This window comes from Haemaphysalis longicornis, unplaced genomic scaffold (assembly GCF_048455015.1).
Source record: "Haemaphysalis longicornis isolate Haplotype H1 unplaced genomic scaffold, Haemaphysalis longicornis Haplotype H1 scaffold_47, whole genome shotgun sequence".
Taxonomy (NCBI): Eukaryota; Metazoa; Arthropoda; class Arachnida; order Ixodida; family Ixodidae; genus Haemaphysalis; species Haemaphysalis longicornis.
In genome coordinates, this window is record NW_027526379.1 from 1,442,959 (window position 1) to 1,458,435 (window position 15,477).

The window sequence follows — 15,477 nt, forward strand, 5'->3', positions numbered from 1 at the left end:
CCCTAACGTTGTACCGGTTTTCCTCTTTTTCAATGATATACCGGCTTGCCCCCACCGGCTCGCGGGTGATTGGAAGTATATATGTGTGTTGTCATTTCATGCAAAATACAGTTGGAGAAAGAGAGACAAGAATGTTTATTTAGAACCAAAGACGGTTCAGACTACCAGGCAGGCAGTATTCAATGAATGTTGAACTCGGCCCTAGTGCGTTTTTGATGTACCGCACTAGAGCTAGCTGATCCTCAAAAGTGGAGGCGAGAGTCAGCCAGGTTGGGCCAATGGGATATGACAGCTGCGTTGGTGTGCGCAAGTCAGGAATGATTGGAAATCCCGTAGGACATGTTCCCATAGAACATGTTCTTGATTAGGATATCCACCAGTGTTTGCACGCTGGTGGTTCTTCTGCCATTCCTTTAGAGGCCGGATGTCATCTAGCTGGGGTGCATGTAGTGTTAGTCTGCGCTTGTCTTACTAATACTGATTGCTGCCTGCCTATGTAGGTTAGAACGGGGCCGAGGTATTTACCTTCTGCTCGCTTCAAGGTCTCTTAGTGTATCGTTTGTGATGTCACAACAATTGGACCTCTCCAAAGAGATGTTCGTTTCCTGGATTGTTTTACTAATGGGTGAGCGTGTCTGCCCGAACGTTGCCATACATCTCCTGGTGGCCATATATCAAAATAATATGGTAGTGATGACGACAGCGACTATTAAATAAATCTACGGTATTTCCGTTAATGTAGTTCAGTATAAATTGCCTGCATGCTTGTTGAGAACAAAAGAAAATCACCGGGAGTTCTGTAGCATGGGCTAGGTGGTGTGAAAGGGTGTGGTATTTAATGTTGGAAGCTGCGCTTGTCTTGTTTTCTCTGTCTCGGTCCTCGTTTTTTGCACAGACGTGTATTCCTTCGTGCTGCAAAATAGGTCATAATTCCAGGTGATTCCGAAGCTTTCCATAGCACGTCGCTCACATTCTAAAACAGAAGAAAAAAAAACACGCTGCTGGGAAGCGCCTGCACATGTGATCAGTCACGTTTAAAACGGACAGTGCGCCGGCGGTGGATGCTGGGCGCCCAGTTACAGACACATCAAGAATTCGCCACGCTGCCATTTCCCAGCTGCGCATTAGCCACCAGCGAGCAATGCAGTCCTGAGCCGCAGAACAATTCCCAGAATATCGACGAAGTAATTCCAGTTCCGCAAATTATTCTCACGTAAAAACCTGGAAAAAGCACCCACTCTAATCATTTAAAACGGAAGCACAGACTACATCAAAACAATAAAATGTTAGTCACACCCTAGTACTGGTAAAATCACTCATCCGTGCTAAATTCGACTTTAATGATTTCCTATTTTTCATAAGAAGTGTATAGGTGTCCTCTAATTTTTATTCTCACTTCATGGCCATATATCGCTGTGAAACCGTGAAAAACAGTTAAAAAGTTGTGGTTGTCAATGAAAACTCGTGGCTGCAGTGGGGAAGCGGTAAAAGTTTAGAGGGTTCGAAAGAACAAAACTCTGATGGAAGAAGCCACGGGATAGAAACTTCAGGGCGACTAGCATTGACTCGCTTGGAGCGTTCGTCAAGGTTAACGACATTTCCAGTTCAATCCCGCGTGGAGAGGGGTTTGCAGCGCACGTGCCGTTTCACTTTCGCTCAGGTTTCACTGCGTCGCTATAAAAGTCCAACCGGCTTCGCCGGTCTCCTCACAGTATACATTGACGCAACACTGCTCCTTCTCGGTCGCTTTCAAGGTAAGCCTACATCTTATAGATGCCACGCTAGGTACCAGGAAGGTATTCGTCGTATTTGGTTCTACAACTTAAGTCAGGCTGGCAGCCGTACTAGCACCGAACACACGTTTGTTTACTATGCATTACAGGTTTACTTTCAACGCCTCGTGTTAGCACAGATTGCTGAAACGATTAAACTGGAAGCCTTGAAAGTTGCAAGGAAGTCAGCTCCCATGCGGTTTTGTGTAGCCTTATACATGCATTCCCAATATTTCGATTCCTTCGCTCCCCACCCTTCACCCGAAAACTTCAAAGCCCAGATTTGCCTCGAACCCTATTAAAATGTAAATTTTCTAATTAAAATGCTTGCGTCAGCTTAGCCGTGCTGTTGCTTAATCAGAACTATTTTCGGTGCTAGCAGAAGGTGAAGCTAGTATTACACGACAACCTGAAAAGGCAAAAAAGCGACCCCGCTTGGCCTTCCTTGCTGGATTTAAGAATAGACGTATGGCTGGATGTGCTAAAATAATTCAACATTTAACCTACCAATGTTGCTGTCAGAGACAAACAGAAATAAAATTGAATGAATGGGGTAGTATGTCGTGTTCTCACTGTGTGTTTATGCAGCTAATTGGCGCAAGAAATGTTCAATGATCTCGTGTACGTTAATTTAACATTGGCCGTTACAGAAAGCGATAAACAAGCGAAAACAAACTGCCAATACACCTGATGGAGCAAGTATGTTGTCAGATACTAATTCGCTCATAACCTACTCACCCCAGTTTGCTATTTTATTTACTCGCATAAAGTTCAATGTTACTTTATAGAGAAGGAAAAATACTTGACATTAAGGAATACTGTTGCCTTTGTAAGATGGCGTGAGCACTAAATACCAATGCAGCGTATAGAAAACGCCCAAATACCTACAAAGAAACTTGAACCCTAAATCTGCACTGAAATTGAATTTGCAAATTCTGAATATCACTAGGCTTTATCGGTCATTGTAACAAATGATTTCCATATTATCTGTTTTGCTATCCTTTTCGAACCGGCAGATAGCATGTGTCGTCTAACCGCATCAAGAACCACATCTGCATGGTACTGCCCTTGTATTATTTCAGCTGCTACTAACCAGAGGGGAAATTCATATTTTGTTCGTAACAGATGCTAGCTACACTACGTTACAATCTCCTCTCAAATGTACAACCAACGGCATTCCAGCCTCCCTTTGTTATCCGAAGTGTATCTGTACTTAGCGTTCTGTGTATTACATTTAAATCGTGTAGCTTCAGAACGTCGGCAGTTTTCTTCCAAAGGATTTCGAATAATGCTATCCTATTCACGCATGTTGTTTCGATTTCTTGTGTTGCCTTTCTGCAGACCGCACATCCGTAAAACGTCTGTTTATACTTCCCGGCAAAGGAATTTCTCAAAGCACCCTATCCGGGGGTTCCAAACGTCTGCCTCCTTGCTCGCGTTCGTGTTTATATTGCTTGCTATGGTGTTCGAACGTTCTCAAGTTTTTTTTCTCATGGACCACTGGCCAATATGTGCAAGACACAATCAGACAAAAACTTATGGTACATTGTTTGTGTTCATCATGTCAGTCATACATTATTTACGTTTAAAAACTCCAGCCCAGCAAGTTTATCGCCCCGTATTACATACCTCCTGCTCATAAAACAATACGTGGTTACATGCCTGGTAAACTTACCAATAAATAAATAAAAAGGCTTTTTGCCCTTTATAAACCCACTGCAGCACTATCTGTTCCTTCAACTAAGCACTAACGATTTTTGTGTGTGTGTCCCCATAATTTGTAAGTTGCGTCCATGCTGCTAGTCCTCTTCTTATGGCGATGTTTTGAAATTCAACCGAAACGCGGACCAGTCAATGCTGTTTTCCTTGCTGTTTTACATCACGCTGATAAATATGTGCAATAACCGGGATTTTTTCACGCGACCAGAATATCCACTACTCTGAGGCATCGAATAGCCCTTTAATCATAGCAATATTCCAATGAACGCGAAAAGGCAGAGAGGACCGAGTAAATGTCGTAAACAACGCGGAATGTCCAGCAAGAAACCTGTGCGGCAGCAGGGACGTGAGACTTTCAGCTGAAGCTTTAGATTCACATCAGATGCGCTCGCCAAGTACGCACTCGAGCAATCATTATGCAAATTACGATCACACTTCCAGTTATGCTTTTTTTTTTGTTCAAAACCGGGTGGCATCACGGGAAAATGCCACTTAACATAGGTATCTGATGAAGTAACTACAATAAAAATCCCCACAAATTATTTTACCGAGCCCACCCGGCCAAGAAAAGCTGAATACTAAAATTACACTCAGCCGTTTCCGAACAACAGTATAACGCTAACTACTGCGTTGTAACTAGGAGCCTATGACTGGCTTACGCCTGGTGTGGTACGGGTTATTTTTTTTTTCAAAAGGGGATCATGAAGAAATTAGCTTGCTTCATAACTCTTCGTGTTCACATTTTGGTAGAACGAGAAATTTACAGTGTATATTCACAACTTCAAATTTGGAACCTGTATTAGGCGATGCATAAAAATTAAGAGATTTGAACAGAAAAAAAAAACACGGATGTGAAAGTCGCTGTAATCACGACGAGGAACGTCTGTGTTTACACCGTTGCTCAAGGTTAAAGGCACTTCAGGTTTCTTCCAACGGGGAAAGGAGTTAGCAGCCCACGCGCCGTCTCACTTTCGTTTAGTTTTTATGGCGTCGCTATAAGAGTCCGACCGGTTTCTCCTGTCTCGGCACAGTATGCGCTGAAGTCGCGTCACCTCTTCTCTGTTGCTTTCAAGGTAAGCCCACATCTTACAGGTGCCACAGTACCCAGAGAAAGGCGCTGTTGTTGGTCAGTCCTTTCACTGAAATTATCCTTCCTGCTTTGTCAGCTGCAAACGCGTACTGATCGCCAAAGACTGTCAATCTTATTTCAAAAATATTGGCGTGGCGAAATTTTTCCAAAAAGCTTTAAATTGGTTGCTCGATAGACAAGAACGAAGTCAAATTTAGTACTGATGAGTTTAGCGTTCCGCTTCATTTGTGACTCTTTGCGCTTTCTACTTTTTTCTGCCGAATAATACAGGGCCGAGCTATTTATCCTCGCACTTTATGCAGAGGACAACACGTAACAAAAATCAAAGAGCTCATGAAGAAGCCGTGGACCTCAACCAGAACCGCTTTTAGGGCTACAAGAAACAACCGCCATAACAAGATGGACGGCAAGTTAGAGAAAATAATCAGACCTGCTCGGTCATGTCTGTTCTCCATTTGAACTCTAGAGCTGCTCATGTTTATTTCGACATCGATATGCTGCACACCGCCAAAAAGAGAAAATGAACGGCAAGAGGCCGGCAGTGATTAATATAATGTAGTTTTATCTCGAATGCTCGCAAAATGCACTAAAACTATCATTTTGTTCTCGTCGATGCTGTACGATTAGAGGCGTCAACAGAATGTAACGACCAATTTTGGATGATGTATTTATCTAGTAGCGGAAACAGAATTCATTGAATGAACTTGTAGACAAGTTTGTTTTGTTGCTATTCGCCCTTCAAAATATACGAATGAACACAACGCATGCGTCAGGAGTGTCCGGACCTGTGTAGTAAGAAAAGCGTATTACGTGCATAACAGCGCCTAGCGGACGGACGAATAAGCTTAACGGCATACAACGTTGAAGCGGAACTACAGTCCAATGCCTGTAGGCTTTATACGTCTGTTGGGACGATACCTTTTTGATTTACCGAGAGCAACCAGTGGGAGCAACAAATTTAGCGTCTAATCACAGGTCCATTTGATTAACTAAACTATAATGCTTACTGAGGTCTCTAAAAATGTACATGTCTTAGGCTACAAATGACTGATTACTTTCATTGGTACAAACACGTCAGCAGAAACGAAGGTCCCTTTATTTCTCCTCCATGTATTAGATGCTCGATTATAACACGTGTGCAAACCAATCCCACCGGCAGCACATTTTGGCGGAGGGTATGACGTGGATTGGCTCCAAAAAAGAAGATGAAATTACGCCGTTTATAAATCCCTCCGTTTCAACGTCAGTGACATTGCAGGCCCAAACTATTGCACGTCATAGTATTCGGCGGTTTTGTGCTGGCAACATTGCTGCACCGGATAGGGTTGCAAAACTAGTAGGAAAATTTCAAAGCCATTCGGAATCGGACGCGTATCAAATTCCAAAACGTGGCACGGTTTGTTCGAGACAGACGTCATATTACAGCTTTAAACTACTTTATAGAAGACTGGTGTAGTTTTATCTTTACGAAACCTATCTGAGCCTTATCTCCAAACCAACTGGTAGATTTTAAGGCAAGAAAGAACGAAGTTTTACCGTAGAGTATTTCTAGCCTTTTGTAACACTCTCTTTCCAAGAGTCCTGTCCGCACCTCCGGATGTGGTATTTTAATACGAGCCCTAAAATGTGCCCCTGTTCAACAACACAGCCTTAGTGGCTGTGTTGTTGAACAGGGGCATATTTTATACGATGCGAGGGTGTTTCATACGATGCGTGGTGCGCTTGAAAATTTAGGAAGCCAAGGCCGGATTGCATTTGAATACAACAAAAAATAGCAGACTTTTACTGCGCGTGACATCAGTGGAAAGCGTAGCGCGTATCAATCGTTCTTGAAAATCACAAATATCCAAGGAGAATAATGGACTTCTTATTTTTATTCGTGTTTTGGTACCAAGTCTTTTGTACCCACTAAACTTGTAATTTCGCTACTTGCGTGATAAATGCCAAATTTTTCCTCGCAATCAAAAAGGAGAACCGTTATTGCCTAAAAGTTTATGAGTTTTTAATATGGTACCCACTCTCTAACCCAGCTTCTCCGAACGACCGTCTGTCTTTCTACACAGCTCACAGGTGTTTATGGTAAGGGTCCTTAACCAATAGGAAGCCAGTGCGAGACAGAAGAAAAGGGAAGAACGCCTTGAAAACCAACTTCCTGGAAAGAAAGGCCATGACTTAGGATTGCTATGCCTGTGTTGCAAGCCAACGTTTTGGTAAGCAGCGCTTAGGGCACCCTTAATCTTAACTTCCACAGGTTAGAAAAATTGCCCGCCTACGGGGAAGCCTTCCCATCTGGGCACAAGACGCAACAAGTTACGCCAGGTTTCAGAAGAAGCGAAGCAACTTGAGTAGCAATTCAACTGAGAGTATTTATTTGGGGATGAAGGAAACACAAAAGGAATCAGCGGTCACGGGGAGGTGTCCGCGGCTCGCAATGTATTCAGAACACGTCGCAAACGGAGCCACGCGCGCTTTCCGCGCCAGCCTTTCGTACGCGGCATCGCCTAACGACCTTCCTCCTCTCTCTCTCCCTCTCTCCGTTGTGTCCCCTCCCTGCACGCAGGAATCACAATGAAGGCCGCCGTTATCCTCCTCCTTGTCGTCTTGGTGGCAGCTGTATGGTAAGTGCGCCCGAACTGATGTCCACGGTTGCTAATTCCTGTCCTAACCCGCTCATGCCCTGCTGTTTCCGTGGCACTAGGTTCCCATCCTGAGCCACATTTCACTTTTTGTCTCGAAATATCCTCTTTATTCTTTGCTGGACCAGGAAACGAAAGTATGTTGCGTCGATTGAAGTGTCTGAATGTGAAGCGCCCTAAAATGCCTAGTAGGCACGCGGGGATTGGCGGTGGAGATGTGAGCCTCATTTTGTTAAAGCAGTTTATTTCGAGGACTTGTTCCGGCAACGATGTATTTTTTTCTACGGTGAACGTCCGTGCAGTCCATTTTTCAAATGGCAGCCCTGTTAAAACAACAGTTACACTCAGATTTTTGCAAAGTTGGTCCTTTTTTTAACAGGTAGCTGTGTTAAAAGAACAATTACCCTCAGCTTTTTGCAGAGATTGCTATCCTCCGAACCGCCGGTCAATCACAGCTCCCATTGTCTTTACGCTGAATTTTGTGACAAAGATTTCTGTGCGGGATCGATATCTACTTTTGTTTTCGAAAACGTGGGCAGACTTTACTACATGCCGTTAACCCTGCTCTCAGCTTGATGAACAAGTAAAAGTATTTCCATCACCTAGTCTATCTAATAGCTTAGTCACTAGGCAATTTTTTAAGCGAAGCTTCTACGACTAGGGCTCCAGATTTTACACCGTCCGTTCGTGCGGAAAACGCAATGTGGGTAAGCCAGCTTAGAAAGACCAAGTTTATCGTCAAAGCAAAGTCATGTCACCTTTCGCATCGGAAACTTGAGTCTCTGCGAATGTATGGCGTAGGCGCAATGCAGTGCGCGCACAAGACGACCAAGAAACGGCAAGTCGAAACGACTGTCCGTGTGTGGGGGCTATTAGAACGAGATTACCTCCAAAGTCACACGGTGTTCAGATAATGAACTGGTCCTGCCGGTTTTTCGTCTCATCACCTGAAGTTATATTTGTAGTTGGTTAATTATCATTATTAGGCATTTGCTGTCTTAGTAGGGCCAAAATAAAATCTTGTGCCTACATGTATGCGTGCACCTTACTGATAACCGCTCTCCGCGCTCCCAAAAAATGTAGTTTCCAGGTCTATTCTAACTAATTTCAGTAACACCGCCACGTCGTGCGCTAAAATGCTTTACTGGTAATCAGCTTTTGTAGGGCAGCAAGCACGAGCTAACGTTCCTGAGCAAGATCTCTGATTACATTTCTGGTTGCTGCAAATCTATCTCCTGGCGAAGTAAACGTATAGAATTGCCTATGCTATTGAGATACCACAGCATGTTAAAGATACTTTAAGGAAATAAAGTTAATGGTTTTGCGACTGTAACTGTTAAGCTCTTTGACATGGTGTGCTTTAAAACATAAAAATGGTTTACAAATTTCTTCCAGCTGCAGCACCTCTGCATTTCCAAAGCAATCTGCGCTCGGTGGATAGAAAAGCTTGGCTAGAAGAGACGACTCACGCAAGCGCAAATGTACAGAGTCCTGAGTAGAAAAGGAGGGTCAGCTAACAGTTGTCGTTTTCTTGTCCTTGTGTTTTGGCTCTCCAAGAGCCTGCGCTTATCCCAATCAGTTATGTAGCGTGAGCTACACTGGCCGAGGTTGAGCAGTTTCGCGTGGCTCCTGGAGAGCCGTGCTGCGCATGCGCGCGGAGCATGGACGTCACGCGGCGCACAGAACGTTGCTGGCTGCCCGGCGTATCTTACACAGCCCACGCGCCCAGCGTCTTCGCCGACCTCCGTTCCGCACGTGGTGGCCCGGTCCACTTGACATCATGACAGGGGTGGCCGGGTGTGGAACCGATGGCTCGTGCGCCGGAGCAACAGCGGCGTGTGCCTGTGGAACCAGCTTAGCTCTGGGGAGATTGGTGGCGCTGCGCTGGAGCCGCTTGATACATACACATGTGTCACATAATGTGGATACCGTGTGTGTGTCTTTGAAGCAGCCGTAAGCACGATAATTAAGCTAATCCTAGACAACCAGGAAAGCTAAGAATAACCAGTTGAACCTTAGCTCACGCTACGCATATCATGGAATAGCTGAGCTAAGCAACTGCTAATATTTTTTTAGGATCGCTACACCAGCTAGACCAGAAATCTATACGTGATTTTTTTCTTCCGCCTTTTCTTGCAGCTGGAACGGGAAATTCACTATGTCCTTGTTCTACTTGCTAGACTTGCTAGCTTGGTTTTTATGAAACTGTACTTCATAAACTATAGTGTGAGCCACCAAGTACAAGTGTTTGGTTACAGCTTGGTTGTCCGTGCTATTGTTTACACCTAATTTCAAAGAATAGCGTGCGTTTTCCATCCTTAAACATTCACTTGTGATAACACCGTCACACACATCTCTTACATTCCTTAAGACCGAACGTCGCTTGTTTTAGATTTGCCGAAAACAAAAGTTCACACAAGTCTGAAACTTTTACAAAAGACAACACGTTTCGGCTTCCGTACGGAAGCAGTGTTCTTAATGTAGGCGCTCATAGCTCGTGCAAGTAACACGATCCCCTGCGCAAACCAAGTTCGAAGCTACGTCGGCGAGTACGACAATATCCACCACGGATTCAAGCAGCGCATGCGAAACGGGAAAAAGGAGGACGTATTATCGAATGTTCTGGCAGATCATGCTGAAGCGACTCACTATGAAATGGACTGGGCCCAAGTGGACATAACGTAAAAAGAAAGATATGTACTTCTCCACTATATGTGTGTTTCAAATTAGTGACAAACTCGCACTGATTAGTAGCTTCCCACTTGTGTTCGCACGTCTCCCGCGTCCCATCTTAAACCAAAAATAAGGCGACCCTCTCCGCCTGTATTTTCCTTATGAATAATGCACACCAGCATAGACTGACCAGTCCTAGCTCTTATAAACCTCTGTGGTCAGTGCTCGTTTCTGATTGCTGCCATGAGTATTCTCAATTACTCAAGTGTGGGTCGAGTTTTCGGCTTTTCCCATAGTTACTCAGCTTACGCGACAATGTGTAAATTTTAATAGTTTTATGTTTTGCGCAGATACAGAGTTCCGTGTTTATTGCTGTGGGTTTTGTTTCCAGCGTTATCAGGTAGTCATTTATAATCTTTATTCTATCACGGGCGACAAGTGGTAACGAAGCAAATCTTTGCTAGAAACCCGCCTGCAACTTTTCGACTTCCCATCGACCTGAAGTCATCTTCAATTTGTTTCTGGTAACTATGTTGCATCCTCCCTGAAGTAGTAGTAGTAGTATATTTTGCCCAAAAATTATGGTGGTTGCACCACTAAGTGATTCATTAAGTCATCTGGACAGCGGGGCTTCCAATATTTTGGGCGCTCGGTCTTTTCAGCCAATTTGTCGGGGACCTCTTGCACGAGGGGGGCTCGGTGAGCGAAAGATTGCCTACCTCCCACTCATTGAAAAATGATACTTTATGAAGGGTGGCATGAGTTCCTGTAGGTAATGCCGGTATGTCTGGCCATGACCAAATCATGTGGTGAAATGAGGCTCGCTCTACTGAAGAAAAGGGACAAGCGTCGTTATATTCCGCAGGATACATGGTAGGCAACACGTGTGTAGTGGGGTATGATACTGTTTGAAGCTGCCTGAGAAGGACTGCATGCCTGCGAATGAGCGTTTAGCGATGAGCGACGGACCATGTACACCAGGATAGTGCCTGTTCCCCCCCCTCCCCCGCATCCTCTCTCATTTTGTTCTTTTAGCGCTGTCCCCAATGAAGGGTTCACTGATCCTAATGTATTCCCGTGCATGCACATCCGGTACAAGAAGCCGTGTTTCAACATAGCAGGACGACTATCTCAATGTTTACCCTGAGTTTTGTACGCTTGCATACACGTATGTACTACTCGTGCTTTATTTTTCCGTCTTACTGGCTGTCTAAAAAGAGACGTTTCATCTTCCTTCTCGATTCCGCAGCGTGTCAGCCACAAGTCCTCCAAACTGCCGCGCTGTGGACTGCGCGACCGTTAAATGCGCAAAGCCAACCTGCCCATGTGGAAGTCACAAGGACGCCTGTGGATGCTGCGACTTTTGCAACAAGGTACGAGGAACTGTGTTACGCCGATAGCCCTATCAAACGCTTATATTCACGTCTGAGATAGTATTGCCGGGAATTCCTTGGCGGCTCTCTTGGACCATTCGGAAAAAAATATATACGGCAAGATGCGATTCGTACAAGCTGTACCTTAGCTCATTCATTGGCAGGCGCCGCGAAACTGGCGAAGCCACAAATTGCGTCTTCATGCAAGCCGAGAACATTCGTCTATAGACAAACCTTTAAATGCAACGATTTTTGTTTGTTTGGGCGAACACACGATTTCCGGTAACTACTACGGAGTATATACATATTGTAGGTGCAGTGCGGATTCCGCGTCCGAAAAGGCGATGGTTGATTGATTGTGGGGTTTAACGCGCCGACGCTCCGCAGATGATGAGGCGCGGCGTACTGGAGGGCTCCGGAATAACTTTGACCTCCTGGAGATCTTTAACGTGCGCTGAAATCTCGAACACACCGGCGTTCTTGCATCCAGCCTCCATCAGAAAAGCGGCCGCTGCGGCCGGGAATCGAACCCGCGTCCTCGTGCTCTCAGAGAAGGCGATGTATCACACTTACTGCTGACGGGGAATTGGCGGAACCCTAATGGTGAGCACGTAACAGACCTAACGCGTAGACAAACATCATGAACTCATGCTGAATGTTCAAGTTGAGGCGAAGAGGCACTATGACCTATGCGATGCTACCACGTCTCAATAGGAACCAAATGGAGCTTTACTTCAGCGCAATCGCATAGCGGCCCTGAATAATTCTCAGAAATGAATAAGCTAGCAATGTGAGTCGAAGTGGCTACTGGCGCTAAGCAATCCCCTTTCTGCACAGGCGCATGCCCAAGAAAAAAGGAAGGCATAGAAGGGCTGTTGATGAAACCCGTGCCTCTTTCGCGAAGAAAGCATTGTCCGGTAAATAAGGAATTCTGAACGAAAATTTGTAGCCCTCTCAAAATATATTGCAGTCAAAAATAAATCTATCAGAACTTGTGTTCGGGACCAACCCCCAGCTCCGTGTGAACATCCCTGTGGCGCCTGTCCTCAAACCGTGAAAATGAACTGGTGCTAATTGTTTTTTTGTTTTTTTAGTTTTGAGAACATTCCGCTGAAGCCACCAATTTTTCCTATTTGTTCCAACCCGTGCACCTGCGAAACTAAAATACTCCCCACCCAGTCTGACCTAATTCTTTGAACCTTTTCGTTTAGGTGGTTTTTCACTATGGCGTGTTAGAGTGGTAGTTGTGAGCGCGTGCACAGTGGAACGTAACATTGTTTTCGGCAAATCAGAACACGCAATAAATGCGCCTTTCCATTTTAAAGTTCCGTGTATGCCCGTGGCCGTGAGAGGGCGTTATTTCTTGGGCTGTGTATGAAACCATGCTCTCAAACCGGAGGTTAGCCATTGAGATGCGAGCTGGCTCAGCAGCAGAACAGTTTATAAGCGATCCTCCCTGCACTCCACACGAACTACATACCAAACAACGGCCCGAAATAACCAACAGAGCCGATCGACCAAGTTACGAAGAACTCAGACGAAATGCGAATTCAGACTTGAAGAAGAAATTTTTATTTGTAAACAAGGTATAACGTTGCTCGGTGAGTAGTCGACTCTGGTTCAAGAACAACCCGGAAGCCTGTTATTCTCAGAGGTTGCTGTCTACTAAAACGGGATAAACTGTAGTGCGTACGGCGTTCGTGGCTTCTGCGCCAACAGGAAATCGCCTGTGCTATCCAAAACGAGGATATATCCAAGAAGAGGATATGTGTCCCATCTTAGCAGACATGCCTACACTGAACATTGCAAAAGAGCGTCCGATTACATCAAGGCTTCCGTTCATTCCAGTCAGGTGTCCTTAAAATTGAACTGGCTAAATTCTACAACGTTCCAGTTGGCGCGAAAAATTCCATGCGGAGTCTACCACGAAGAATCGACGGTGCAATCGTATTCACTGTGCACTTGAGGCGTCGATGCCGTGTCAACACCCGCTTACGCGGCCGCACCATCTAAAATGGCAAATGAAAGCGCCGCTTGATCTTTACCTCGATAGTAGGCTCTACAAGTACCACAAGTACAACACTAACTCCATGTAGACGAGCATCAGTTATCTCTGTCTCTTCATGAGGGTATCTCTATTCGTTCGTTTCCATTCCTCTTCGTCAAACTACCAAGCTTAACAAGCTTTTAACTAGCTTAAAACAGAATTTCTCACAGGTTTGCTGTCCGGTCTGCATGAACCTAACCACAATTTCTTGCGTTCCGCTCCAATCTTCTGTCATAACGTCTTTTAGGCGTTTATTTTATTTCTTCGTTTTGTGAGAAAATAGCAACTTTTCTTCTAAGATGCACTGGCTTTTCTGTGTAAGAGGACAATATTTTTCTGGTTAAGGGGCGTTTCAATCAAATTGTGCGTGACGAGCTTTTCACGCATCTTTATCGAGATGAACACACCGACAAACTAAAACCAACTTACGGAAACTGATACCACTTTTAGCTCTGTAGCTAAGAGCGTAGTTTTTTTTAATACACAGGGAAGGTAAGTTGAATATGGGGTGTTGTGGTTACAAAAACATCAGTGCGTTTCACACCCCAGGTGATTGCACAAATTACCAGTGACCGTCACACAAGCTATTTAATTGTTCATTGAAGTCAATGCTTAAAGGCGTAGTATTGATACAAGTAAATTTTTATAGGCACTCGAGAGTTGCTCACTAAAACGACGGGAAATGTTAATTGCGTCAGATTTATGAATCTGCGTAAGAATTTTAGAGCACAGTAGCTATGATTTTATCGGGTTATCAGTTATTATCTGGGGCGAAGACATTGTACGGCAAAGCAATCTTTATAACACTGGAACCAATTTTCGTTATTCTATTGGTTCTAATCTTGGAGTAATAACAAATTTGAAGAGAAAGATTCACCTGGAAACCTCAAAAATGCAGACATGAAAAAAAAATAAAAAAATTACGGCCATCAAATTGTTATCACGTCACGAGCAAGCTGTGCTTTCTGGCACGGTTGCACATTCGTGTGTCTATGCAATTACATTTACTGCGCCCACTACCGAGCCTGTTTTCAGCGGATCAGCTAGATGAAGCGATCGGACAAAGGGGTTTCTCAGCACGCCCTGGTCAAAGATTGTCGTGGTACGAATACAAAAAACAAGCAGCTTCGCAGTAGATTTTTTTTTGCGAGACTTTCTTGAGCTGGTTGCCCAACAATTGTTGGTGGAGCCGGTGTAAAGCCTCACTTGTTCACCGCTCGCAAATTATCTGTGCAGACTACAGCCTCGCAATGTACGACCGTAGTGGGGTAGGAGGAAGGGAAGGTTCTGAGGACAGGACAAGTGGCATCATCAGTCCAGTAAGCGTTACGGTCATTGGACAGTCAATCGACTTATGATACAGCGTCGTTGCCTTAGGCGCAAGCACGGCCCCTTTCAGGTTAAAATGTGTCAGTAGCCGAAAGGCTCGATGTCGCCAAGTAGTTATCATTGCTTGTGAACTGCTGCTTCTCGTCGGGTCATCTTCTATCATACTTCCTTTTTTTCTCGAATTTTATCTGCGGTTCTTCACTTTGCAGTTTCAATTTCCTGAACTTAAAACTCATAACGTACATCTTCCAGCTTTCTTTAGCAGGTTGTATACTGTACTGCGGTGCCTACCGGCAATACTCGGGAAGTGATCAGTCGACGTCTCTTTTTATTCCCTCGCAGTGTGCCGGACAGGAGTGTGTGCCCCTTCACCAGGATCGCTGCGCCGATGGCCAAGTCTGTGAGCTGAACGAGCCCGGAACCTTCCACCACGGCGGAAAGGGCACGTGCAAGCCACCCACTTCCGCCTGAATCCCAGTCGGGAAATAAATGTGCACTCCACTTCCTCTTCCCACGAGGGGATGCTTCCTGTCTGTATCTGTCACTCTTACAGATGTCCAAGAATTCAAACCAACTTGCAGTTGGCCACCACTACTGCGTGCTTGCAAGCGTGCATACCTAAGCATTTCTTTTTTTTTGCGGTAAAAAATAAGCGCTACCTTTCGCCGCAACGGCGAAGAGGTTGGAGAGAATGCCGTTAAGTCAGCAGCAAGAATTTTTGAACACATACTTAAACGGTCTCGTATGCACTCAGTTCTCTCGAACGTGGCTTGACTAGTACACATAGTACACACGCATGCATTCACGAGAAGGCATTTTTTCAAGCGTCATATTTTAT

General features: G+C 44.8%; 1 protein-coding gene across 2 annotated transcripts; it reads left to right on the forward strand.

The window, feature by feature from the left end:
• Nucleotides 1–1,674: 1,674 nt before the first annotated feature.
• LOC144137696 (8.6 kDa transglutaminase substrate-like) lies at nucleotides 1,675–15,156 on the forward strand. 2 transcript variants are annotated; one of them, XM_077669639.1, is made up of 4 exons: nucleotides 1,675–1,754; nucleotides 7,142–7,199; nucleotides 11,140–11,263; nucleotides 14,982–15,156. In XM_077669639.1, the coding sequence occupies exons 2-4, from the start codon at nucleotides 7,150–7,152 to the stop codon at nucleotides 15,108–15,110; spliced, it is 303 nt and encodes a 100-aa protein (XP_077525765.1). In that variant the 5' UTR covers nucleotides 1,675–1,754; nucleotides 7,142–7,149; the 3' UTR covers nucleotides 15,111–15,156. The 2 variants fall into 2 exon arrangements, with proteins under 2 accessions (XP_077525765.1, XP_077525764.1); XM_077669638.1 differs by lacking the exon at nucleotides 1,675–1,754 and adding an exon at nucleotides 4,471–4,564.
• Nucleotides 15,157–15,477: the final 321 nt, after the last annotated feature.

Bases quoted from the DNA above. Each gene is read 5' to 3' on its own strand.
- LOC144137696 (XM_077669639.1), top strand. From the start codon at position 7,150: ATGAAGGCCGCCGTTATCCTCCTCCTTGTCGTCTTGGTGGCAGCTGTA. The intron at 7,200-11,139 runs GTAAGTGCGCCC...TCGATTCCGCAG, and splicing joins GTCTTGGTGGCAGCTGTATG to CGTGTCAGCCACAAGTCCTC. The intron at 11,264-14,981 runs GTACGAGGAACT...ATTCCCTCGCAG, and splicing joins GCTGCGACTTTTGCAACAAG to TGTGCCGGACAGGAGTGTGT.